This window comes from Canis lupus, chromosome 6 (assembly GCF_011100685.1).
Source record: "Canis lupus familiaris isolate Mischka breed German Shepherd chromosome 6, alternate assembly UU_Cfam_GSD_1.0, whole genome shotgun sequence".
Lineage (NCBI taxonomy): Eukaryota > Metazoa > Chordata > Mammalia > Carnivora > Canidae > Canis > Canis lupus.
The window spans coordinates 36,730,079-36,757,006 of record NC_049227.1 but is presented as its reverse complement, the minus strand read 5'-3'; the positions used below and the strand labels follow the sequence as shown (position 1 = coordinate 36,757,006).

The 26,928-nt window shown below is 51.7% G+C and overlaps 1 protein-coding gene across 3 annotated transcripts in view; it reads left to right on the top strand.

Annotated features, from left to right (window-relative positions):
• Positions 1 to 26,676, top strand: part of SEC14L5 (SEC14 like lipid binding 5) — a 42,022-nt gene extending 15,346 nt beyond the window's left edge. For all 3 annotated transcript variants that reach the window (XM_038540473.1, XM_038540471.1, XM_038540472.1), the window contains 14 exons: positions 2,238 to 2,387; positions 2,750 to 2,881; positions 4,930 to 5,058; positions 5,718 to 5,913; positions 9,083 to 9,195; positions 11,346 to 11,535; positions 13,884 to 13,972; positions 14,065 to 14,135; positions 16,001 to 16,172; positions 16,325 to 16,459; positions 17,707 to 17,841; positions 18,360 to 18,587; positions 19,506 to 19,684; positions 22,527 to 26,676. In XM_038540473.1, coding sequence (XP_038396401.1) covers positions 2,238 to 2,387; positions 2,750 to 2,881; positions 4,930 to 5,058; positions 5,718 to 5,913; positions 9,083 to 9,195; positions 11,346 to 11,535; positions 13,884 to 13,972; positions 14,065 to 14,135; positions 16,001 to 16,172; positions 16,325 to 16,459; positions 17,707 to 17,841; positions 18,360 to 18,587; positions 19,506 to 19,684; positions 22,527 to 22,635 — 2,028 coding nt within the window. In that variant the 3' untranslated portion in view covers positions 22,636 to 26,676. The remainder of the gene's footprint in view (positions 1 to 2,237; positions 2,388 to 2,749; positions 2,882 to 4,929; positions 5,059 to 5,717; positions 5,914 to 9,082; positions 9,196 to 11,345; positions 11,536 to 13,883; positions 13,973 to 14,064; positions 14,136 to 16,000; positions 16,173 to 16,324; positions 16,460 to 17,706; positions 17,842 to 18,359; positions 18,588 to 19,505; positions 19,685 to 22,526) is intronic.
• The last annotated feature ends 252 nt before the right edge of the window (positions 26,677 to 26,928 follow it).

The window sequence follows — 26,928 nt, the reverse complement described above, 5'->3', positions numbered from 1 at the left end:
CATATCTCCCCCCTGCTTTTTTTTTCTTCAAATCTCCCCTTTTTATAAGGACACCAGTTATATTGGATTAGAGGTCTCCCCAGTCCAGTATGACCTCATCCTAGTTACACTTACAATGACCTATTTCCAGATAAGGTTACATTCAGAGATACAAGGTAGGACACATGAATTTTGTGGGTGGTGGGGAGGAGGGTTGGCACCCAATGGAACCCATAAAAATGTTCTAGAAACAGCAAGGCTAGCCTGGCTGGGGCAGAGTGAAGGGGGCTGGTGGGCCACAGTATGGAGTAGGGGACATGTCCTGGGCTTCGCAGGCCTGATCTGAGTACGTCATTTCATCTGGAGAAAAGGAGAGCCTGTGGAATAGTTAGAGGAAGTGCAGACACTCATGGGCAGTGTGCCCATGGGCTTGCAGGAGTTGAAGTCCTAATGGTGGAGAAGGAGGAAATCATGACCACTTGGCCCTGGAGACAATGCCTGGCTGTGTCCCAGCCACCCAGAAGAACATGCTGGCTAATGAGCAAAGCCTTCCTTAGGGAACAGGGACTGGGCCACACTGGGATTCAAATCCAAGTTCACCAGTTTTCACTGTGTGACCTTGGGTAAGTTACTGAGCCTCTCTGTTCCCATTCTTTCATTTGGACAATGGGGAGGCCATCCAGAGGATTAAGTGGAAGAAAGCGCACAGCTGGAGGAGCACAATCAGGGCTCCCTGTGTGCAGACTGCTCTGAGACACCATCTGGTGACTTCCTCACCAACCCATTTTACAGATGAGGAAAACAAGCTCAGAAGGTCACTCAGTAAGAAAGTAGCAGAGACATGACCTGAGCCTGCCCATTTCTCAAGCATGCACCAGTTTCCCCTCCACATACTTTCAAAACATGTCAGCATCCCTCTTCCAATCATGGAGGTGAGCCCAAGCCATTTCCTCTGGCTCCCTTCTACATTTGGTGGCAAAGGATTACTCAGATATGGCTGGTAGGGAGCCGTGTGCAGTTCTTGCAAACCCGTGTCCGGCTATGTTTGGGTCTTATTCCCTGAAGGAGAGAAAATTCTGGTTGCTTTAAACAAGCCAGGCTCTGCGTAAGTAGCCAAGCTGGTTTCATACTCAGGGAGGCCAACTTGCCCATTTTCCAGATGGCTGAAGAGGCTTACAGGAGGAAAGGACTTGCCTCTGTTGGGGGGAGGAGGAGCTGGGCCCCCTCAGACCCTGCGCTGGCCACCACCGCAGGATCTGCTCACTTTGCTATGCAGCTTCCTCCCCAGTGGACAAATGCCTGCCCCCGGTGCACTGTTCCCTGGGGAACAAGGGCTCCTTATTCTAACCCTGCTGTGTCTGCTGTGTCTGTACAAGGCTCAGCGTATGGCAGGAAGACACAGTGGGCTGGCCTTGTGGGCCCTGGGGTGATACCAAGGGCACCAGTCAGAGTTCCATCCCCACCCCCCACCCCCGCCTCTGCCCTTCTGAGCTGGGAGGAGCCCTGAGGGATGGGAGAGGAGGTGCTGTCCTCAGATGCCTGCACTATTTTTGGAGCTGCTTTGATCCCGATTGCCTGGCACGTGGGCTGTGACAGGCACTTGGAGCAGACCCCACTTGGCTACAGTCAGCCATGCGTGAGGGCTTACCCTACAGTGGCTCTTACCCCGGCACTTCTGGAACTGGGCGCAGACTCTAGTCCTCCAAGCTGGATGCCTTTTATTTCTTTCACTTTCCTAACTGCCAGGCCGAGAACCTCCAGGACAGTGTTGAATAGACAATGCCAGAGTGGACATCCTTGCCTTGTTCCTGATCTGAGGGGGGGGAAGTATTCCATCTTCTAGCATAGAGTATGATGTTGATTGTGATTTATCAGGTTGAGGAAGTTCCCTTCTATTCTTCGTTTGTTCAGTGCTTTTGTCATGAAGAGGTTTAGATTATGTCAAGTGGTTTTTTTTTATTTTCTGAAAGACGCCTTCTTTTAAAATGCCCCCAGGCAAACCCACTCTTCCGAGGGTGAAATCTCAAATGCAGAACCAAAGAGGGATTTGCCAAACTGCTGTTCACGCACCGGGTGTCCCGGCTCTGAAACAGGTGTTAAAATGATGCCTTGTTGGCAAAACAGCAGTGGCCACTGCTCTTACCTTGGGCCAGGAAGGCAGTCCAGCAGGAGGGAGGAGGGTTGAGGTCTGGGCTGCAGCGGGCAGCAGACACCCCTGGCCCCAGCCCCCTTGGCACTCACTCCGGCTCTGCCCCCAGGCCTACGAGAAGCGCTTCCCCACCTGCCCGCAGATCCCCGTCTTCCTGGGCAGCGAGGTCCTGCGCGAGTCCCGCAGCGCCGATGGGGCGGTGCACGTGGTGGAGCGGAGCTGCAGGCTGCGCGTGGAGGCTCCCCGGCTGCTGCGGAAGGTGGGTGGGGAGGAGGGGACACCCCGCGGAGGAGCAGACCCGGAGGGGTCGGGGGCATGGGGGCCTGGGGACCTGGGGTGGGTTCAGGTGGTGGACTGAATGTGTGGGAGCATAGTTGCCCCTAAGCTACTGGGGTTAGGGTGTGGGTCACCCGCTCGTCTGTCTGCCAAGGCCCTAGGCCTAGGGGCTGCTTGATAGGCTGAGGACTAGGGCCAGGGCCGGAGGGCAGGTGCCGGGGGGCGGGGGGGGGGCGGGTCTGGGGGCACAGTGCAGGGCTTGGGATCCCGGCCAGAGGGTGGGCAGGTGCAGGGCCTCGGGGATGCCCCATGTCCTGCAAGCCCCCGCTGTCCCTTCCCTTGCAGATTGCAGGCGTTGAGCACGTGGTCTTCGTGCAGAGAAACGTGCTGAACTGGAGGGAGAGGACCCTCCTCATCGAAGCTCACAACGAGACCTTCGCCAGCCGCGTCGTGGTCAATGAGAACTGCAGCTACACGGTGCGCCTGGGCCCTGCAGTCCGTGCATCACCCCCCCTCCCTTGCCCCCAGGACTTGTCACAAAAGATGTGGGACACTTGGGACACTCACTTACATCTGCAATTCAGATACACAGCTGATACTTTTGTGTTCGTTTAAGTAGTTTCCAATATTGCTGGGACATACTTAACAAAATGTTATTCTTTGTTTCTCTGAAATTCAAATGTGGCACTCTGTATTTTGCTGGTGAAATCCAGCAACATGCCTCCCTCTTCCTCTTCTCTTTTTCCTTTCCTTCCTCCATGAAAAACGCGCCTTCATTTAGTTTCTTCTGTAAAATGGGGTTAAGGATTGCACCTGACACTTGGGTTGTATTGAGACTTAAAGGAAGTAAAGTATCCAAACCCCTTAGAAGAGTGCCTGGCCCTAAGCCCTCTATGTGTGTTACCTCTTAATATAATTAAGAGCGAATGCTATTGTTTTCCGGTCTACACTGATTGAGCACCTACTATGTGCCAGGCACACTGCCAGGGCACCCAGGGGTGGACAAGTCTGCCTGACTGTTGCGCTCACAAGGACTTCCATTCCAGTGGGACACCGACAGGGAAAAAAAGTCAACATATTCTTACAGCTTTGTCGCAAGTGCTAAGAATGGGTCCAGCAGACAGGATTAGGGAAGGGAAGGGGAGAGGCACTGTCTTAGGTGACAGTGTCCCTCCGGCTTCTCTGAGGAGTAGCCACTGAAGCTGAGAGCTGACAGTTGAGAGGGCTGGGAATAGAGTTCTGGGGTTGGAACAGCATGTGTGAAGACCCTGAAGTAGGCGAGTGAAGTCTGGGGATGGGGGCTATAGGAACAGGGTCCTGCTGGCCCAGGGGCTGGAGGAGTCTGGAGGCATTTGCCACTTTCTTGCTGAGTGAAATTGGGAAAGTTGCTTCCCCTTCCCAGGCCACCCCTTGCCTATCTGCCACCAGAACCTGCCTCATCAGGTGCTGGCAGGAGCAAATGAGATAATGTAGGTAAAGCCCCCTTAGCCTGTGCTAGATCTCGAGTGGTGGTTTTCATGATGCTAAGTCGAGCGTCGTAACTCTGGTGCATTAGAGATGTTTCAGGGGAAGCCTCCTCCATAGGGGGAGCATTGCTTTGTTCAACATTCTGGTCCCTAGCACTTGGCATGGTGCCTCATATACAGCAGGTGTTCAGTAAATGCCCACTGCTTTTTCTTTCCACACGTCCAGCTCCCCTTAGGGCCTTCTGGCAGCTGGGCCCAGGATGTTCAGATGTTTACCTGTACGAAAGTGTGGGTGGCAGTTTTTTAATAAGTCACTTTTAGGGCAATATTTCTGAGAGTGAGTTTGGCCAGTAGCTGAATCAGCATCACCAAGGCTACTTGGGAATTGCAGGTTTCCAGGCTCCACACTGGACCCATTTGGCTCAGGCATCTGCATATTTAACAGACTCCTTCTGCCCACAGTAATGCTTCTGCCCCCATGTTTGTGAAGTACACAGCCCTGGGTCTGCATAGTAGCTGTGTCAACCAAGTTTGTCCTTGCTTATATATATGTTAATTTTAATAAATAGTATATGTAAATAAAAGTAAATATATTAACATAATATAATAAATAAAAATAAATATAATAATATATAATAATATAAAAATATATATAATAAGTACTTCAAAATATATATCTAAAATATATACTAGTTAATGCATAACTTGCTTATATATAATTATATATCAAATATGTTACTCATTTAAATATATCATTATACAATTTTTTAATTTTTTATTTTTTTATATACATATTTATTTATATAACAGTTTTTAAGGGAGAGGCATGCAGATACCAGACCCACTTTCTCTGGTCCCTTCAAGAGAAGGCTCTTTGTTTTCTAACACTTCGAACTGTTCTCTGAGCAGGGCCGCTGCCCCCACCCTCCGGTGTTGCCAGGCTGTGAGATGCTGTCCGTTGCATGCTCTGGCTAGGCCCACATCACCAAGAGAGCCCCTGGGGGAGGGCGTGACGTCCCCTGCACTGAGACCTTGTCATCACCCCTGCCTGGCTTTCAGGTCCACCCTGAGAATGAAGAGTGGACGTGCTTTGAGCAATCTGCCTCACTCGACATCCGGTCCTTTTTTGGCTTCGAAAGTGCCCTAGAGAAGCTTGCCATGAAGCAGTACACAGCCAACGTCAAGAGGGTAAGGGGTGGGCTCCGTCAGTCACCAGAAGGAAGGTACATAGACCTCAGAGCCTGCTGTCCTGGCTCAGAACCCACTTTGTCACCTGACAACCCAAGTGACATTGGGCAAGATCGATCCTTCACCTTCCTTGGCCTCAGTCTTCTCATCCATAGAATGGGTGTCCGAATAATGACCATAACACACAAGATAAGTGGAAACTACTCAGCCCATATTGGAGGCACCATAATATTATCCTGATGCTCCCTGATGTCTGGGGCTTGTGTGATAAACTCTGGACAGAGGGAGGGCTTTCTGGGATGCTTTCTCCTGGTTAAAAAGGTTGCTGTGTAAAGATCTCCAGCCCATCACTGAGTATGGAAGACTTTCCATATAATGAAACAGGTGAAACTCACTTTAGCAAGATATTTTATCCAATGTGTTATCCACAGAAAAATTATTAATGAGTTATTTTACATTTTTTGTTCTGTATAAACTCTTGGAAATGCAGCTCATATTTGACACAGCACATCTCCCTTCAGACCAGCAGCATTTCAACTGCTCAATAGCCACATGTCAGGGTTGGGACTGCGGCCAGGTGGGGGTGACTCCCAGGCTGACGCGGTTACCCCACTATCCTGCTCTGGTGCTCATGTGCCTCTGGTCTCTCTGGCTTCCAGGGGAAGGAGGTGATTGAGCATTACCTGAACGAGCTCATCTCCCAGGGCACCTCTCACATTCCCCGGTGGACACCTGCCCCCGTCCGCGAGGAGGACGCCCGCTCCCAGGCTGGGCCGAGGGATCCTGGCTCCCTGGAGGCTGACAGGCCCTGCAGCAGCGGCCCAGGTCCTGCTCCTGAGACAGTCATTACAGACGGTAGGTCCCTGCGGCTCAGGCCAGCTGGCTGGGTCCATGTCCTTGACCCCCACCCCCAACCACCCAGTCCCTGGAAGCCCCCTTAAGGTTTGCTCACTCTGTGGGGGGAGAATTGCTACGCATCCCCTTGGGAGTGGGTCTGGGACCTGGAATGACTCAGCTTCCTCCCTTTCCTGCTGCTTCATCCTCTCTTCTTTCCAGCCCAAGAGCCAGAACTGGTTTATTTCTAAATCAGGAATTGATCTGATCTGGTGCCTGAGGGCTGCCCTTTTCTCTGGTTTTAATACTATTTTTAATTATATGAGTAATGCACAATGATGGTAGAAAAAAAATTCAAACTTCTTGGAAGATGTAAATTTAGGAAATAAGACTCCTTTCTTCTGCCTTGAGGCATGTGTTTGTATTTCCTGAACTATCTAGGCATCTATATGTATGTAACATGTACACACACACGTGTATACAGGCATGCACATGTGTACAGTTTATGTTGAATGAATGAGAGCATGTTATACATTCTACTTGATGTTTTGCTTATTTTCATTTACCAATGTTGCTTGAACAGCTTTCTGTATCACTGCATTTGTCTTAGCACTTTGCAGTATTTCATGGTGTGGTGATACCATAACTTATTTACTGATAAACATTTAGTGATTATTGGTTATTTTCAGTTAATTTAGCTAATCTTCCATTGATGGACATTTAGGCCCTCGGTTTTTTATTTTTATTTTTTAAAATATTTTATTTATTTATTTATTAGAGAGAGAGAGAGAACAGGCATAAGCAGGAGGAAAAGCAGAGGGAGAGGGATAAGCAGGCTCCCCAACCCGAGGCTCAAACCCAGGACCCTAAGATCATGACCTGAGCTGAAGGCAGGTGCTTAACCAACTGAGCCACCTGAGAACCAGGTGCCCCGGTTCTCATTTTTTTAAAAATATAAATAATATGTATATCTTTGTACCTAAGGTTTTTATATTTGTATGAGTATATATGTAGCATAAAATTTTTAAAGTAGAATTGCTGGGTCAAAGATTATATGCAGCTGAAATTTTGGCAGATTTACCAATTAGGCCTGCAAAGAGGTTGTACTAACCAGTGTTCCCACCAAAGGTATGTAGCTGCGTCTGTTCCTGACGCCATGCCAGCTCCCCACAAGACTATTATTAAATGTTTTAAACTGACGGGTGCCTGGGTGGCTCAATCAGTTAAGCGTCTGCCTTCAGCTGAGGTCATGATCTCAGGGTCCTGGGATCGAGCCCCATGTCATGTCCCTCTGCCTCTCTGCACCGCCACCCGCCTCACTTGCTCATGAGTTTGCTCTCACAAATAAAAAAATTAATTGTTAAAAATAAACTGAAAGCAAAAAGAGACCACTGGTAGGTGAGTGGGGCCAAATATTATTTTCTTGTGCTTAGTGACTCTGTATTGCTTTTCTGTGAATCTCTGTTCTTGAACTGTGTCTATTTTCCTATTTGCCCATTGATTTCTTACTGCTTTGTAAGAGCTCTTTGCATTGAAGGCAATTAGCCTTTTGTCATATTTTAGATTTTAGTTGACATGGGAAATGCTCACAGTTTAATGTTAAAATTAGAAAAATAAAAAACCAACCCTAGGACACAAAACTATACATACCCCATGAATTCAGTTTTAACCATATGCATGTGTGCTCATGATGATTCGGTTTTTCCTCTGGAGCCACTGAAGTGTAGGGCTTGGCTTTCTTGGAGACAACGCCATGGAACCACTACTACATCAGGGGCAGTGTTTGGGGAGAACAAAATTCATTCGTTCAACGAGTACTTACTCTGTACCAACTACATGCACTAGCTGGCTGCTGTGGTACGTGCACTTTAAAATATTTTAAAAATTAAAACTCTGCCCCTTCTTGTGCACACTGCCGGGTGGTCATGCCCTCTGCCCCCCTCATTTTGTATCAGGCTTGTCCTTCCTTCTCCGTCTGCTCTGTCCACCAGCAGGGCCGGTGCTCAGGAAGGCTGGCAAGAGGCAGAGTCATGCCCCTTCCGCCCTGCTGTGGATCACTGTGCCTTTGTGCTCAGGAGAAAGGGACCTTCACAGCTGCATAGAGGCCGGAAGGAGGCTGGTATCTCCTGCCTCCCTCGTGCTTTCTCCCTCATCCTCTCCATACCCCCTTCCTGTCTTCCAGCATGTCCACTTCTGACCACTCTGAGGTGTTTTGGGGTCTGGATGCTCCCTACCCCACCAGCATCTCTCCTGCCTCTGTTTACCCAGATGCCTACTGATCTCCAGGCCTGGACTTTTTTTGTTTGTTTGTTTTAGAGGGAACCATTGGGTCTGGGTCCTGCTGCTGGACGTGCACACATTCCATTTATGTTCTTATTGTGCACACAAAAAACGAGCTGTGCCCATGGGGGCTGCTCTTTGTGGGCCGTCTGCCCACTGCTGAGATGCTAACATGCTTATGAGCCTCACCACACCAGCACCTGCCACCCCAATAGTTAAGAGTGGGTGCCGGGACCTCAGGTGGGAACCTAGCCTCTGAATGCCTGCACACGCTGACCCCAAACAGCCCAATCGTGTAGGATGGAACTGAACACTTGGAATGCTCTGTGCAGCTCCCGGGCTGTATTTTGGGGTCAGGGCTCTGTCTAAGAAAAGCCTCAGACCCACAAGGGGGCCGGGAAGTGGGAAGGCAAAAGGAATCGTATTTATATACCATCTCTTTTAAGCTGGGTGCACCGCATGCACTCACTTGCAACTTAATTTCTCTTGACCTCAGTTTTGTCTTCTGTGAAGTGGGGACAGTAGTGTGTTTGCCTCACAGGGGTGTTGGGAGAGCTCACTGAGATGATGCATGTCTAGAAACATGAACACATATCATTAATAATCTTCAGAGGGCAGGACAGCTCCAGGGGATGGGAATTACCTTGATTTCCAAGGGTCAAAGGACAAATCACTTGCCTCAGTGAGATCCGGGCTGGCCCCACCCTGAGTTTTCAGAATCACCTCAGAAATGGGTCAGCAAGACCAGAGCATGTGGAGCCCACACGGCTGCTCTTTGGTGAAAGGGCCACTGTACTCCACGTTTCAGATCCGAGGCGGCCAGTAAGGTGAGGGTTCCAGAAAGGGTAGACCGCCTGGTGAGGAGAGTGGCGTTGCCCTCTGGTCCTGAACTCCTCATCTTCTCCTGCAGGGGACAAGCTGGATGCAGACTACATTGAGAGGTACCTGGGCCGTCTCACACCTGTGCAGGAGAGCTGCTTGATCCAGCTTCGGCGCTGGTTGCAGGAGACCCACAAAGGCAAGGTGGGTGCAGAGCTGGGATCTATGAGAGAACACATCCAATGATGGCTACTCACCTCAGGCATGGGGGCAGGGGGCAGGTAAATAAGCTGATGTAATTAGCAATCCTGGAAACTTCTATTTTGCCTTCTCTTCTCTTTAAATTCAATTAAATGAACATATAACTGTGTTATTAGTTTCAGAGGTAGAATTCAGGCTTCGTCAGTTGCATACAACACCCAGAGCTCATTACTTCAAGTGCCCATCACCCGGCTCCCCTATTTTGCCTTTTTTTTATATATATTGTCTCACGTATCTATAATGCACGCCGTGCGTACCACTGATCGTGGGGTTTCTCATCCTCTGCTCTGTTGACATTTGAAACTGGACAGTTCTTTATGGGGTGGGGCTGTCCTGTGCCCTGTAGGGTGCCGAGCAGCATCCTGGCCACCACCACTAGATGCCAGGAGCTCTTCTCCCCCATTTGTGACAACCAAAAGTGGCTCCAGGCTCTAAGCCCCATAACATGCATGTTCATCGTGCATGTAGGTCCCAAGCATGGACTTGCCCTTCACCTTTGTTGAATAGGAACTTGAGCTTGAAGTTCTTTCCTCATGCTGTGGCGGGGCGGGGTCGGGGGGGCAGACAAGGGAGGTAGTTTCATGTTGGGCTGTGATTTAACCTGTCTGCCCCCTGTTTTCTCATCTGTGAAAGGGGGATAATGCTAGCACATGCCATCTGGAGTGAATTACAAGGGACAGTCCACATAAGGTGCCTAGAGTTGTGTCTGGCTCAGTATGAGCAGGAAAGAGGAGCTTTAATTGGGGCTGGGTTTCCCTGCCTGTTGATATTTGCCTGAGGGAAGGAAGGAGAGTTGGCAGGGTCTTAGCTTGTCACCTCGGTGTATCAGTTAGACTCTGCATTACGTGTGGTAGGAACGCAGCTTGAGGGCACCTGGGCGGCTCAGTGGTGGAGCCTCTGCCTTGGGCTCAGGGCGTGATCCTGGGGCCCTGGGATCAAGTCCCACATCGGGCTCCCCGCAGAGAGCCTGCTTCTCCCTCTGCCTGTGTCTCTCTGCCTCTCTCTCTGTTTTTCATGAGTAAATAAATGAAATCTTAAAAAAAAAAAAAAAAAGAGGAATGCAGCTTGAGTCAAGGCAAAGAAATAAAGAGAGGAATATTTATTGGCTCATGGAACTGTTGAGCGGGGTGTATTAATTTTCCAGGGCTGCTGAAAGAAAATGCTACAAACTGAGTGGCTCAAAACAACAGAAACTTATTCTCACAGTTCTGGAGGCCAGAGTCTGAAATCAAGGCGTGGGCAGGGTTGGTTCCTTCCGGAGGCTCTGAGGGAGAATCTGAGCCATGCCTCCTCCCTCCTGGCTCCTGGTGGCTGCCATCGGTCCTTGGCTTGTCGATGTGGCACTCCAGTCCTGGCTCCGTCATCACGTGGCCGCCTTCTCTCTGTGCATCCTGTGTGTGTATCCAAATTCCCCTCCTAGAGTAGAGGGCCCACCTCCAGCGTGACCTCATTTTAGCTAATTATATCAATATAGATTCACTTCCAAATAAGGTCCCATTCTGAGGTTCTGAGTGGACGTGAATTTTGAAGAGATGTCATTGAGTCTAGCACAAGGGGCCACGCAACCTGTCTCAGGGGTGTCCTGAACCAGGACTCACACACAGTCGGGACTCCCGAGCTCTTGTATCGGTTTAGTTCTCTGCTGCATCCCCGTCAGACTCCCTGCCCTGTTGAGCTTGGAGCTGTGGCTGCCCTGGTAGCTTGCAGGCTCACCTCTGTCACTGCAGAGCAAGGGGTTCAGGATCCATTCTTCTGATTTAAATTGTCTGAGTGCTCTGATTGGGTTGTGCCACCGCCGAGACCATGGGAGTGGACACATACTGAGTGGCCACACCGGGTAAAACCAGGACTGGTGTTGGGGCGTGGGGAGGAAAGGCAGCTCCCCCAAAAGAAAAGAGATACGTGAGAAGGGAGGAACGTCTGGCAGCCAAAACTCACAGATATTCACCACAGCTCACCCTTGACAGCATCGTGGTTAACCGTATGGTCCTTCTCCCAGTAAGTATTTTGCAGATAAGACAGGAGACTCGTTTTCCATAATTTTGTGGGCTGGGTTAGGGAACACCATTCCACAGGCTTTCTCCTTCTCTTAGATTCCCAAAGATGAGCACATCCTTCGGTTCCTGCGGGCTCGGGACTTCCACCTGGATAAAGCCCGGGAGATGCTATGCCAGTCCTTGAGCTGGCGAAAGCAGCACCAGGTGGATCTGCTCCTTCAGACCTGGCGACCCCCTGCCCTCCTGGAGGAATTCTATGCTGGCGGCTGGCACTACCAGGACATAGGTGCGTCCCTTTACCTACAGAATGCACAGGCAAACTTTGGTCACTTCCAAAGGCGCTTTGGAGGCCACTTTTCATGTTGGCATCTTAGTATTTTTTCCCCTTGGACTCATCTGGGCATCTGGAGATGCCCTTGGGGTTCACTCAGCCATGAGGAAGGTAGGGCTGGAATGGACATCTGAGCTCAAAATGGCATTTCTCACGCAGTGGCAGCGTTAGCCCACCCTTGCTTTTGATCACTGGGATCGCACACCTAAGGGCTGCACGAGTATGTGTTTGTGCTCCGGGATTGCTATAGCAAATTACCACAAACTGGGTGGCTTGAGGCAACAGAGATGTATCTTCTCATAGTTCTGGAGGCAGAAGCCCTAAATCAAGGTGTGGGCAGGGCCACGTTCCCTGCAGTGCTCTAGGGGAGAACCTCTGTCCGCCTCCTCCAGGTCCCGGTGGCTCCAGGCCTTCCTTGGCTTGTTGCCACAGCACCCCAATCTCTGCCTGTCTTCACATGGCTTCCGTCTGGGTGCCCCTCTGTGTCCTCTCCTCTTCTTACGAAGACCCCAGGTCACTGGATTTAAGGCCCCCACTGATCCAGTAGGATTTCATCTCAGGGTCCTTAACTAATTTCATCTGGAGACTATTTCCAAATGCGGTCACATACAGAGGTTCTGGGTGCACATGAACTTTCAGAGGAGGCTATTCAACTCACGACAAATAACTTCTCTTTGTTTCTTACTAAGCTGCCCTTCACGCCGGCGCCCATTATGCTTTTCAATGCCCTTTATGTAAAAATTCATATCTATTGATTAGGGTGAGTGTTTGACTCTCCTGAAGAGCCGGTTGGAGCACTTTATTTTAATATACAGTCACTCCTCATTATTCATGGGTTCCATATTTGTGAATTTGCCTACTCACTAAAATTTATTTGTAACCCCCCCTCCCAAGTCAATACTCAGGGTGCTTCTCCGATCAATTACGAATGTGGACAGAGTGGTAAAAAATCAGTTGTCCGACCTGCGTGTCCCCCAGCTGTGATTGAACAAGATGTCCCTCTGCCTTTTTGTTTCAGCTCTTACATGTTAACAAGTTAACAAGAGTCCTTTTTAAAGTCCATTTAGTACTACTTTGTTTTTTTTTAAAGATTTTATTTATTTATTCGACAGAAGGAGAGAAAGAACACAAGCAGGGGAGGGAGGCAGGCAGGGGCAGAGGGAGGAGCAGGCTCCTGGCTGAGCAGGGAGCCCGATGAGGCGCTGGATCCCAGATCCTCGAGATTATGACCTGAGCTGAAGGCAGACGCTTAACCAACTGAGCCATCCAGGTGCCCCCACTACTTTTTTTTTTTTTTTTTTGCATTTTTGTGGTTGTGTGTGTGTGTGTGATTTTGCTCTTTAGAATGGCCCCCAGGCGAAGTGTGGAAGTGCTGGCTGGTGTTCCCAAGCACAAGAAGGCTGTGATGTGTCTCATGGAGGAAATGTGTGCGTTAGTTAAGCTTCATCTGGGCTTGAGTGTGGTGCTGCTTGTTCAATAGATTTTTTGTCTTTGTTTTCTTTTTTTTGTTTTGGCTTGATGCTGATGAATCAACAGTACATGTATGTACTCCATAAGGTGTCCTTAAATAGAAACACACACAGGACAAGGTTATGTATTGATCAGTTGACAAAAATGTTATGTCTAGAGGCTCTTAGAGACCTTACTCCATATTTTTCCTTTGAAGGGATGCATCATTATTCCCCAAATTCAGTGTTCTAGGTAACTTTTAGAAAACAATCACTATCGGGGTGCCTGGGGGGGTCAGTCGGTGAAGCATCTGCCTTCAGCTCAGGTCATGATCCCGGGGTCCTGGGACCGAGCTCTGTGTCAGACTCCCTGCTGAGCTTCTCCCTCTCCCTGCCCCTTGCTTGTGCTCTCTCTCTTTCTCTCAAACAAATAAAATGTTTAAAAAAAAAAACCCAAAACATCACTACCCTGAATAATAAGAATCGACTGTATTAGTAGATACTTCCTTCTTTTTCCTATTTGCTTTAGTTGACAGCAAGCAAAGAGCCAACATTATCCACTCTCTCCAAACTCCTTCATAAAATGGTTCATATCTTAAAAAAAAAAAAAAGCTTTAAAATAAACATTCAGTTTTAGGACAAGTTTTCAGAACAGTGGCTAAGGTCATGTAGAGAGTTGCTGCACGCCCCTCACCCAGTTTCCTCTGCGATGTAAATCCGTATTCGTAAATATGTGGACGGGAGGGGTGGGCTGAGCCATAGGAGCCTTCTCTGAGGAGAGGTTTGGGCCTGCCCTCTCACCAGCACCCCTGAAATAATGTCCCTTCTCTTTGCTCGGCCTCCTCGCCTACAAAGACGGCCGCCCCCTCTATATCCTGCGCCTGGGCCATATGGACACCAAAGGCTTGATGAAGGCCGTGGGGGAGGAGGCTCTGCTGAAGCATGTGAGTCGGGGTCCCCCGCTCCCTGGATCCCAGGGCTGCCCGTGGGTGGAGCAGCCAAGTGCACGTTTGCCAGCATATTCTCTGCTTTCCAGGTTCTTTCTGTTAACGAGGAAGGACAGAAGAGATGTGAAGGGAACACAAAGCAGTTTGGCCGTCCTATCAGGCAAGAACCCCCGCCAGGAGCCAATTCCCCTGAAATAGTAAAAACAGCAAAGGTCTATTGGGCATAGACGCTGGGCCGGCCAGCATGCTGGGTACTTTACAGAAAGGTCCTCACTGAATTCTTACAATGATCCTGTGAGGCAGGGACTGTTCTTGTTCCTGTGGGGAGACTGAGGCTCAGATGCTCAGCCAAGGCTGCTGCTAAGTGGGTAAGTGGCAGCGCCGAGATTTGAACCTGCTCCTGTCCGCTTCGGGCTCCAGGACGTTATCCCCTGTGCCACATCGCCCCGTGGACCTTGCTTTCCGAGGCAGCTCTGCGCCCCCCACCCCCAAGCACCACCTTGACTCTGTCTTCCAGGCAGGTGGACTCGCAGGTGTCTCTGCACATCCAGTAACCCCCACTCCTCTGCCGGAACTCAGTTTCCCACATGAGCACTTGCGGTGTACTGAAGCTTCCTGAACTGTAGCTCGCTCATCTGTCATGTGGGGACAACATCACCAGTCCCGGGGGTTCTGTGTGGATCAGGGACAACGACCGTTGAGGGCCCCACAGATGCGCGTGTTAACACTCCGCAGTGGGCGCTTCTGAAATCCCGGATTCCTGTTGTCCTTGTCCAGTCCAGGCGCGTCCTGAGGCTGCAGCTTCTTATTCCAGAGCAGCCTGATCTTTGGGAAAATTAAGTTCCTTTGCCTTTTTTTTTTTTTAAGATTATTTATTTATTTATTCGTGAGAGACACACAGAGAGAGGCAGAGACACAGGCAGAGGGAGAAGCAGGCTCCATGCAGGGAGCCGGATGCGGAACTCGATCCTGGGTCTCAAGGATCAGGCCCTGGGCTGAAGGCGGCGCTAAACCGCTGAGCCACTGGGGCTGCCCAGTTCCTTTGTTTTTGGAGTTTTCCTAAGGGGACATGCATTGGTTGGGGTGGGGAAGTCGACCACTCAGGGTCCTGATCAGAAGTGGAGGTCACGGGAGAGGGCTCAGATGACAGGGTGTCACGAGGGACTCCTCGCAGCGCGGGCTGGAGGAAGGGGCTGCGGGGGGACTAGCCGCTCTAGTATATCGCTCATTTCCCTAATGAATCAGTATTAATAACGTGGAGGCGCAGGGAGGTTCAGGAACTTGGCCAAAGCCGCAAGGCAAGCGGCAGAGCTGGGATTTGAGTCCAGGCCACCTGAGGCTCGGGAATGCGTGCCAGCGCTTCTCCCGCAGTCGGCCCCTTCTCACCATCTGTTTGTTTGTTTGTTTGTTTTTTTAAGATTGTATTTATTTATTCATGAGAGACAGAGAGAGAGGCAGAGACACAGGCAGAGGGAGAAGCAGGCTCCATGCAGGGAGCTCGAAGTGGTACTCGATCCTGGGACTCCAGGATCATTCTCTGGGCCAAAGGCAGGCACCAAACCACTGATCCACCCAGGCACCCCCCTTTTCACCATCTGGTAGCAAAACCCGCTTTCCGAGTGCGAGCTATGGCCTGTCCCCACAGAGAGCTTTATACATACTATCTCATTTAACCCTAACAACTACTTGAGATGGGGACTCTTACTGTTACGGCCACTGTCTTGATGAGGAAGTTGCCCGTGTCACCCAGCTCTCGGGGATGGAGGTGACACCTGAATTCAGGTGCCTAGCCTCAGAGGCCACACACCGAACCTCCTCACCGCAGGGCCTCCCCAGCCAAGGGTCAGGGGTGGTAGGATCCACGAGAGTGTCCCATGGCTCCTGCCCCTCTACTCCCAGCCCTGCTTCCTGAGCCTCCCTGTCCATTCCTGTCTGCCAGCCTCGGAGTCCCCCCCCCGCCCAGGGGGTCAGGGGCCCTGGGCAATGGCAGAGCAAGCCGCAGTGAGTGGCCTGTCTCTGCTGCAGCTCCTGGACCTGCCTGGTGGACTTGGAGGGTCTCAACATGCGGCACCTGTGGCGGCCAGGGGTGAAGGCCCTGCTGCGCATGATCGAGGTGGTCGAGGACAATTACCCTGAGACCCTGGGCCGGTTGCTCATCGTGCGAGCCCCTCGTGTCTTCCCGGTGCTCTGGACGCTGGTGAGAGTGGGTCATGGGTCCGAGCCCCGCGTTGGGCGTAGACATTACTTCAATAAACGAAAACTTAAATAATAAAATGGTTGTCCTGTGAATGACATCTCGATATAAAACAAACAAAGCCTTTCCATCCTGTCTCCTCTCCCTCACTTCAGATCAGCCCCTTTATCAACGAGAACACCAGGCAGAAATTCCTCATCTACAGTGGCAGCAATTACCAGGGCCCCGGAGGCCTCGTGGACTACCTGGACAGAGACGTGATCCCCGACTTCCTTGGGGGAGACTGTGTGGTGAGTGTGCGGGTGCAAGCCCTGGGCTGTGGCCTTGGGAGGAGCAGAGATGGCTGGGCCGGGCTGCAGAGGTCCGGTGGGGCTGGAGTGGGGCCGGCCGGCGTTGGGGGGGCTGAGACCTGGAGAGGCCATGCGTTCTCTCTCTCTCTCTCTCTCTCTCTCTCTCTCTCTCGGGAGGGCAGGGTTTGTTTTAGAAGCTGCTGCAAAGGGACACTTGGGTGGCTCAGCGGTTGAGCGTCTCTGCCTTTGGCTCAGGGTGTGATCCCGGGGTCCTGGGATCGAGTCCTGCATCGGGCTCCCTGCATGGAGCCTGCTTCTCCCTCTGCCTGTGTCTCTGCCTCTCTCTGTGTGTCTCTCAGGAATAAATAACTAAAATCTTTAAAAAGAAGCTGCTGCAAAGAGAGGTGAGTCCTCTCCAAAGGAGGGGCCTGACCTTGATTCTTTCAGGCACAGTGATTCACGTGGAAGTTTCTGGAAGCCCAGAGACCAGGCCTGTCAAAGGTTTACCTTGCTATTCCCCATTCAGTGTGTTGCTAGGCAGCCGTCAGAGTTCACCTGCTGACTTTGCGCCCTCTGCTGCCAGGAGAAGTGACTCAAACATCCCAGTGGCCTGGACCATGGAGCTGGTGTGCCCAAAGGGATTTATTCCCAACCCACAGTCCCACGGAGTGGAAAGATCGGCCAACTGCTTCAGGGAGGGGCAGCCACAGACCCCTTTTACTGCCTCCCCCTGGGGGTGAGATGACACAGGAATGGGTGACCTTGCGTCACAACTGTCATCTCTCATCTGGCTACAGGAGGCCAGGCCCCTCTTCCTTCTGTAACAGAACACCAAACTCCAACCTTACATGATTTCTGAGTAAAAAAAAAAAAAGGCATTTCCCAGAAATTTCTGCCAACCTTGCCCATTGTCTCCACTTGCTGAGATACGCATACGTGATTTATGCTTAGCAAATGGGCCTGTAAGACCAGCATGGTAATAAGAGACTGGGGGGGCCTGATAAACATGGGTTTGTGCCCGGGCTCAGCCACTTGCTGTTGTGGGACCTCAGGCAAGTGGCCTGACCTCTCTGAGCTTCCATTTTCCTTCTCTGTGCACAGAATAATAGCTCCGACTACATGTGGTTCTGGAGAGCACATGAGGTCATGGAAGCCCTGTACCCTACTCACTAAGGGGTCGCTGTTACACCTGCAGTTTCAGGGTCATGGCTGGATCCTGACCTGCCACGTTTGTCTTTGTCTCTCAGTGTAATGTCCCCGAAGGAGGGCTGGTCCCCAAGTCCCTCTATCTGACGGAAGAGGAACAGGAGCACACGGACCAGCTACGGCAGTGGAGAGAGACCTACCAGTCGGCCAGCGTGCTCCGAGGGGCGCCCCATGAGGTGCTGGGACCTGGCCTTGGAGGGCCACTGGGCTGGGGTGTTGTCTTAGGTCAGGGTCCCCTGAAGCAGAGCCGGAGACAAGGGTTCTTGTGCCAGTGGCTCATTGAGGGTGAGCTCAGGAAAAACCTGTAAGGAGCAAAGGGACAGGATGGGAGTGGGGAAGGATGTAAGCACAGGGGCGGTGCAGCCACAGCTCGCCCAGCCTGATCACAGTGAAGCACTGGGCTATGCAGAGCATGACAGATGGACAGGCCTTCTGTACCCTCATGTCAGTCCTTGGCTGTAGGTCACCCACCCCGTGACAGGTGGGACCTCCCAGCCATTTCAGACAGAGGCAGGTCCATTTGCCCAGAGCTGTTCTTAGACAGTGGAGGCTGGGGCCTCAGTGGCCCATCTTCCCTACAATGAGGACTGGAGACCCAGGTGGGTACCCACAGTACCTCCTGCAGCTGACCTCCCATCCCAGCTCCCCAGGTAGGATCCCAGACCAGACTCTGACTGTGCCCCTCCCCATGCAGGTTGCAGTGGAGATTCTGGAGGGGGAGTCAGTCATCACCTGGGACTTTGACATCCTGAGAGGGGATGTGGTGTTCAGCCTGTATCACAGCAAGCAGGTGCCCAAGCCTGGCCCCCAGGAGCCTGGGGCCAGGGCTGGCGGGCAGCTGACGGACAAAGGCTGGGTCCTAGGTGTGGATTATAGCCGTGTGGAGGCCCCTCTCGTCTGCCGGGAAGGGGAGAGCATCCAGGTTTGAATTCCTTTGTTCATTTAGTCATTCATCACGCAGGATTGAGTGTTCACTGTGTGCCAGTTATTCCAGGAGCGCCAAACTAGATGAACTAGATCTGGCCTTTGACCTCAGGGACCCTGTGGGACAGTCGGGGAAAAAGACTGAGCAGATCCAGAACTCTGGGGACCCCAGAACCCCAGCCCCAGAATCCCTTGGACTCTTGTCAAAGATGCAGATTGCCAGGCCCCATGCAGGAGTGTAACTCAGAACCTTTGGGCACGAGGCCTAGACTCTGCATCCCTCACCCTCTCCCAGTGATTTCTGATGTGTAAGTTCCAGAAGCTATGCAGCAGAGACGCTCCATGTCTGGGGACAGAACTCAGATGAGTCTTGGAACATGAACCCCCTTGCTACTCACATTCTCCACGAGGCCAGAGCTTGCAAGTCTTCTAACACCTGCCTCACTCACTCACTCACTCACTCACAGTGTGCCAACAAGCTCTGGTGAGCAGATCTCACCACAGGTCCCTGGGCAGCAGGCTGTCTTGACCTCACACACCAGCGCCCCCAGCCCTCCCTGAACTTGCTTTTCTTACAACTAACACCCACAGTCTCACTGTCCAGGCCCTCAGCTAACTCTAACCAACCTGCCAGTTCCCTGCCCAAATCCCTCCCAGGGCAGCAGAACAAAAGCCCCACCAAATCCACGCATTTAACCAGCTGTATTTGTGGTCCTGCAACCACAGCCTCACCCCAGGCCTCCACGCTCACCAGATTCAGAGGGAGGCTCTCAGCCCCCAGAGATAAGGAGTAACAGCAGAGAGGTCAAGGATGACTTTGGGAAGCCCTGGAAGAAGTCCTGCTGGTGGACTGGTTTAGCAAGGGGCTCCCATCCCCAGGCGGACCAGAGCCTCAGGCAGGGCTCCTGTGTTGCAGGGCTCCCATGTGACCCGGTGGCCTGGCATCTACTTGCTCCAGTGGCAAATGCATAGCCCCCCTGGCAATGTGGCCTGCAGCCTGCCGGGTGTGGAGGACGTCCTGACGGCCCTGCATAGCCCCGGTCCCAAGTGCAAACTCCTCTACTACTACGAGGTGCTGGCATCTGAGGACTTCAGGTAGGCGGGGCTGGAGTAGGGAGCTTGGGCAGGAGGGGCCCCCCTACTTCCCTCCAGGCCAGGCTCACAGCACTTCTGAAGCCCCTTCCTTCTGGGCTGGGGGCATTGGATTCACCTCCCCTACTCGCCTTTGACCTTATCCAGGCAGGACTCCAGCACTGGGATTGTTAAAATTCTCCAGTGGTTCAGTACATGTGTGAGCAATCGGATCAAACACTATGTCCAAATGCTGCTCCAGCCACAGAACCTCCCCTTCAAATGAAGCTTTGGACAGAAGCCCCACATACCAGATAGATCGTGGTGGGGAGGGGAGCCCAAGGCCCTCCTATTTGGACCTCTTCTCACTCCTAGAAACCCATAAAACAGGGTTGGACCATCCTAGAACATTGCAGAACAGTGTCTCGCAGACACCTCTCCCCAGGCGTTGCTTTCAGAGAGGCAGGGAGGTGTTGTGGTTATGACCTCCAGCACCTCCTGGTTGCTGTGTGACCTTAGGCAAGTCACTTAAGCTGTCTGAGCCTCAGCCTCCCCATCTGTTAAACGGGGACCACTGAAACCCCTACGTCATGGGGTTGTCATCAGGATGAAATGGTTGGGGGAAGCCTGCCCTTCACTGAGGTATACAGTGAGCACTTGATAGCAAAAATGGAGCAGAGAGTGAGGAGATGGAGTAGGCATTTTCTTCAAGGCTTTACATTTTATCTTTTAAAAACAAACATGATTTTGCATCCTGCTTCATGAAGTATCTGTGTTAGTTTCCTTATTTTTCTCTTCTTTTTTTTTTTCCTTAAGTAGGCTCCATGCCCAACATGGGGCTTGAAATCATGACCCTGAGATCAAGACCTGAGCCGAGATCCAGAGTCAGACACCTAACCAACTGAGCCACCCAGGCACCCCTGTGTTAGTACCCCTCTAAAAAGAAGCCTTTGTATTCTTTACCATGGAGTCAAATTGAGGCTCTGGCAGGTGTCACATCTGTATCCATATGCAGGTGGAGCTCCAAGTATCCTAAGGGCGCATGCAGCTCAGTGTGGGAGATACTGGGCCAGCGGTAAACGGCTTGTTTTGGCCACTGGGCACCAATGCAGGAGACAGACACTGTAGACACAAGGGTCTGGGGGTTGCTGCCTCCAGGAGGGCAGGTAGGCTGAAGGGTGGGCCAGACGCTGCTGGCCAGCCTGTCTGGACTGGTCAGTGTGGGCCAGCCTGGCTGCCCGGACCTTCAACAGCTCACAGAGAACCAGTTCAAGGGCATGTCCCTGGCTGTCCCCAGTAGGCAGGCAGTAGGCTGGATCCCCGGGGTCCAGACACACAGGTCTACCATCAAGGACCAGGAGACCACATGACACATGTGTGTAATTATGAACAGTACTGTAGGGACACCTGGGTGGCTCAGCGGTTGAGCATTTGCCTTTGGCTCTGGTCGTGATCCCGGGGTCCTAGGATCAAGTTCCGCATTGGGCTCCCTGCAGGGAGCCTGCTTCTCCCTCTGCCTGGGTCTCTGCCTCTCTCTGTGTCTCTCATGAATAAATAAATAAGATCTTAAAACAAAACAAAACAAAACAAAACAAAAAAATACAGTACTGGGGATCCCTGGGTGGCGCAGCGGTTTAGCACCTGCCTTTGGCTCAGGGCGCGATCCTGGAGACCCGGGATCGAATCCCACGTCGGGCTCCCGGTGCATGGAGCCTGCTTCTCCCTCTGCCTATGTCTCTGCCTCTCTCTCTCTCACTCTCTCTCTGTGTGACTATCGTAAATTAAAAAAATAAAATAAAATTAAAACAAAACAAAAACAGTACTGGATGCCATGAAGGTATTCCAGCCTGGGGTCCTCACCCAAGGTTACACAGCTAGGAGGTGCCAAGCAATCATGCTTGCTCTCGCTCTCTCCCTCTGTCAAGTGAACAAAATATTTTTTTGTTTTATATTTTATATTTTCAGCACAGCATGTTTTCAGGGCACAGGACAAGGGGCTTGACACAGGATGGGCAGGAGATATGGAGGGGTTCCTGGGAAGTGACACTGGAGTTGAGACCTAGGTGGCTTACACACATATCGCCTCGGGGGAGTAGGTGGTTGTCAAAATGCAGACCCTGCAGCTGTGGGGCCGGGGAGACTCTGCAGCTCTAACAAGCTGCAGGGGGTGCTGGCGGTGCTGGTTTCCACACCAGGCTCCCAGTAGCCAGGCCCCTAAAGCTGCGCTGGCCAGCAGGTAGCTACTAGCCACACATAGCAATTACACTTAGCTGTTACAGCTAAATGAAAGCCAAAAATCAGTTCCTCCGCTGCGCAGGCCACATTTTGTGTGCCCAATAGCCCCAACGTAGCTGATGTAGAATGTGCCCGGGCTCGCAGAAGGTTCTCCTGGACAGCGCTGCTCTGAAGTCTGGAGTAGAAGTTAACCAAAGTTAACAGTCAGGAGAGAAAGTGCTTCTGGCAGCAGGTGCAGACCTGCACAGATTCCAAAACAGGAGGCGCGTATCAGAGAAGCTGAAAGGAGGTGTGGGGGTGGGGGGGCTAGGGATAGAGCTGGGGACTGGCAGGCTGTGGGGCACCCTCTGGGCCATGCTAGATCCCCGGCTCAGGGGAGCCCCTGCAGGTGTGTAGCAGGCTGGGATCTTAGGGGCTGGGGCAGGAGGATGGGTGGAGCCTCGTTTCTCACCGTAACTTCACTTGCTTTTCCCTCTGCACTTGCCCTCTGTGCCTGGGGTGGTTACCAGTCTTGTGGTAAGAGCCCTGGGGCCCCATCTGCAGCATCACCAGCTTTTCCACTGCTGTGTGAGGGCCCCAGGGTTCCGTCACCACCCGAAGGTAATGTGAGTGCGACGCTCTTCCTCCCCAGGGGCTCCATGTCCAGCCTGGAATCCTGCACCAGCGGCTTCTCCCAGCTCAGCGCCACCACCTCCTCCTCTTCGGGCCACTCCCACAGCAGCCCCCTGGTCTCCAGATAGCTGGGACTGAGCCCTGTGGGGCAGCCCTTTGGGGCAGCCCGCTCGCCTCTCACGTCTGCGAGTGTCCAGGGGGTCCGGGACCGTGGGGGGCTACAGCCCAGGGAGTGGACACTAAGTTGGGGCATCTGGAACCAATGGCAATGATCCAGCTCGTGCACTCTTGAGGATGCAAGGACAGAATTACCTCCTGTGGGCTTCCTGTAAGGAAAAGCCCAGGAGCAGGTGGGTCTGCTTGGTCTGGGAGCTCAGGAATGTCATCAGGCCCAGCATCCCCTCTCCACCTCTGGCTCTGCTTTCCTCTCCTTCTCAGGGGCCCTCCCCATGCAGGGGGCCCCATCACCGTTAGGCTCCCCCTTTCCCACCAGCTCAGCTGCAGAAGAGAACCTCTCTCCCACAAAGTCCCATCCGAGCTCCCAGAGTTGAGTCTAATCAGCCCATCTGGATCCCACACTGCACCAATGACAGTTTCCAGGAGACCCGAGAACACTGATTGGCCAGCAGGTCCTGTGTCCGATCTGGACCCATCACCATGTGGGGATGGGGTCTCAACGATTGGCCCACCTGGACCACATGCTTGTACCTGAACTGGTTTGCAAAGCATAAAGGGGTTGCCTCTAGGAATACTGGGGTACTCCACAAAAAGAAGAGGGAAAGAACTCTGGGTAGGCAGAAATGACTGTGCTCACAGCTGATTCCTTAACGATGTCCTGTATCTCAAGACATGTGTGTCCCATGACATGCATCATGAGCATTTACAGGAGTTACAGGCTTCACTTTCTGTGGGGAGCAGCCCACCTGGACCGGAAATCCATTTTCCCAGCACTTGGCTAGGAAGTCAACCTGACCACCGCTGACTTGAGGAGGGTAGAGAGGCCCAGGCAGTGACGAAGTGGCTCTGGCTGTCTTTAAACTCCTCTGGAAGCCCTTTCCTTTCCTTGGAGCTGTTTGACTATGACTTTTTTGGTTGTACGTCACAGAGACTCACACAAAAGGGTAACAAGTCATGAGTACGTGTAACTGGCCAGTCTAGGAATCCTTGCTTCAGGTAAGGCTGGATCCAGGATCCAGTCCTGGCATCAGGACTCCCCTGTGGGGAGGAGGAGGTTATGACTCTGTTGTGTCTACCCCGGGGCAAATATGACCCCTGGAACCAGCTTCAATATTGACAGACTTTCCCTAAGTTCCAGATTTTTGGGTATCCTTGGATACTTCTTTCCTTTCCTGGGCTTCCAAAAACACAACAAGTCAGAGGTTACTAACTGGCAGCCTGCAGTCTGATCTGGCTTTTGTTTTATGCCTATAGAGAGATTTTTGAAAAATATTTTGTTTACTTAACAGAGGGAGAGAGCGAGAGCAAGCACAAGCAGAGGTAGAGGCAGAGCGAGAGGGAGCAGCAGGCTCCCCGCTGAGTAGGGAGCCCAACGTGGGGCTCGATCCCAGGACCCCAGGATCATGACTGGAGCCAACTGCAGATGCTTAACTGACTGAGCCACCCAGGTGTCCCGCCTATAGAAGGATTTAAAAACGGGCATTTCACACAGAAATCAGGCTGTCCGGCTTCCCTCAGGCATTTGGGACTGTTGACAAAATGGGGCCACTTTTGCCATGTAAAGGCAATACAACTGTGTCCCTGGATGGGACCACCCCAAATCCTCACCTCTCTATCAACCAGTCCACCTCACTCAGTCACATTATCTGGCTGGGAGGGACCTCACTGATATGGCTCTGTCAGTAGCAGCCCCAGGTGCCAAGTGGGGCCAGATGGTTCAATGTCAGTCTTCTTTCATAGCCTTGCTTACAGCTGAGGTCATCTCTGGTCAATACCCAGAGTTACGGGGCCTTGCCCAAGGAGTAGGTTTACAACCATGGGCTTCATGCTTCCATGCAGTCTCGGCGTGATGGAGCAAGGAGAGCAAGGACTTCCTTGCATACCAACCTCACCCCAAACCTGGAGCAGAGGGAAGGAGTTATTTTGTCAGAGACATCTTTCTCCTTGCAGAGAGGGAGTCTCATCCACCTGTTTGCTCCTCAGGTACAGGAACAAAATCCAAAACTGCATCCAGCATCGAGGTGTGTGTGCACATGAGGTAGACAGGGGGAGCCTGGAGACGTTCTCCAAGTGAATTGCCCCCACGTCACCAGGTATTTATCAGTCAGGATTGTGAGATACTTTCACCAGTCTTTAGATGAGTTTCTAGCTTGCTTTCTAAAACCCAGGTGTGCCCTAGAAGCATTCTGGGGTAAGCTGCCCTGGCACTCCCCACATACTAATCGCATTAATTGTCTAGGACTAGCACCAGGGAAGGATGGAGAAGCCTTTCCTTGACTTGGGATTATACATGGCTTGGCAACTGGAACTTGTATCTGCTGTGAACAGTCCAGCCTCAGACTCTCTCAGTTCTCCCCCTGAGAGCTCATTCTTTCTCCTTTAAGAAAGATCTAGCTCAAACTGACTTAGGCAACGAAGGGACTTCCATTGGGATGGCTAAGGGCTTTCTTGCTGCAAGTATGGCTGGATCCAGGAGCGTGGTGTCCCCAGGCTCGTGTGCTCATCCTCTCAACCTCACCCAGGCCCCTTGGCTCTGTATCTCTTCTCACACTGGTCTCATCCTCTCCTCCACCCAGTGGAAAAGGTGGCTGCCAGCAGCCCCAAGCCTACAACCACAATCTCTAAGGCTCAGAGAATTCTCTTTCCATCTCAAATCCCACAGAAGGCTCTGACTGGCCCTGTTTGAGTTGATAGGTCGCTCCTACAGATGTATTGGCCAAGGGGCTGTGGGTCCTGTGATTGCCATTTCTTCCAGAAACAACAGTGGGATAGGAGAGAGCAGGTCACCCCAGGACAAGGGAGGCTGGGTCACAGAAGCAGCAAATAGCCATGGCGGCATCTGCTGCCATCCCCCTCCCTTGCTGGAGGTCTCTGGGGTCTAAGCTGAAGCTCCATCAATCAATAGGTCTTTCCTACCTTTGGGAGGCGTGAAATTAAAAATCCAAGGAAGGGCTGCCAAGTTCCTGGCTTCTGTATTTCCCTAGACCTCAGGGTTGGAAGCCCCTTGGCTTGGTGTTTCCCCATCTTGTTCATTAACCTGTTGTGACCAGGACAGAAACAACCCACAAGCCAAAGGATCCTGCCCATGCACTGTGTTTTAGGAGCTTGGGTCTTAAACTTTAGATGGGGCGGGGTTCAAACCCCAGCCTTCTTTTCACTAGCTGTGTAACCCCCAGCAGGTGACTTAACTCCCCCGTGCCTCAGTTTCCTCATCTGTAAAATGGGGATATGCCTACCTCATTCACTGGGTTGTAGTGGGACGAATGAGAGCAGCTGTAGAGTCCACAACCCAGTGCCCAGCACACAGAAAGCACGTGATAGGGGTAGCCCTGGTGGCGCAGCGGTTTAGCGCCGCCTGTAGCCCAGGGCGTGATCCTGGAGACCCTGGATCAAGTCCCACGTCAGGCTCTCTGCATGGAGCCTGCTTCTCCCTCTACCTGTATCTCTGCCTCTCTCTCTCTCTGTGTGTCTCTATGAATAAATAAATAAAGTTTAAAAAAAAGCACATGATAAACGTCACAGGTTATCCTGATGATCGAAGGCTTCCCAACCAAACACTCCAGACTCCTTCCTGAGGATGCCCGCCTGTCACTGTTTCTCATGGGACAGAAGGCTCGGCACCACGTGCATCTGGAGGAAAGTGGGTGTCAGACTATTCCTTCCCTCTTACTTTCCCATTTAGAAACTGCTTGCGTTTTTCTGGGCAAATCCACTAATCTGGAAGAGCATCATTCAGAGTGGTTATTTCCACTCTCTTCCATTCTCTGGCTAGAGGATGTTCTCTGTACAGGCTGAAATAAGGGGTTTCTGACAACTTCTTCCCCCCACCCTGCACTCTGGAATATATTGCTCCTCCTGTAAAACGAACTGTTGGATGAGAATACTGTAATTCTGTTCCCCGCACTCGATTTCAGCCAGTAAAACATGACGTTCCCTATTTGCCTGATCATTTGCTCCAACCGAAAGCATTAAACGTTTCAAGTGTGGATGTACCTCAACTGTCTACCTCCTTAAACCCTGGAGGTTTCCCTGGGCTTGTTACTCCGCACTGTTTTTTCTAAGACTCAAAAGCATTTTCAAAAGGAGTGATAGCACCCTCAAAGGGTTGCAAGTTGGTTCTTGGGCGGAGGTGGAGGGGAGCCCATTAAAAAAAAAAATCACGTTACATATAAAGCACAGATGCACGGTAGTAGTTCTCTAGGGGTGCGGCTGCCCGAACAAATTATCACGAACTTGGTAGCTTA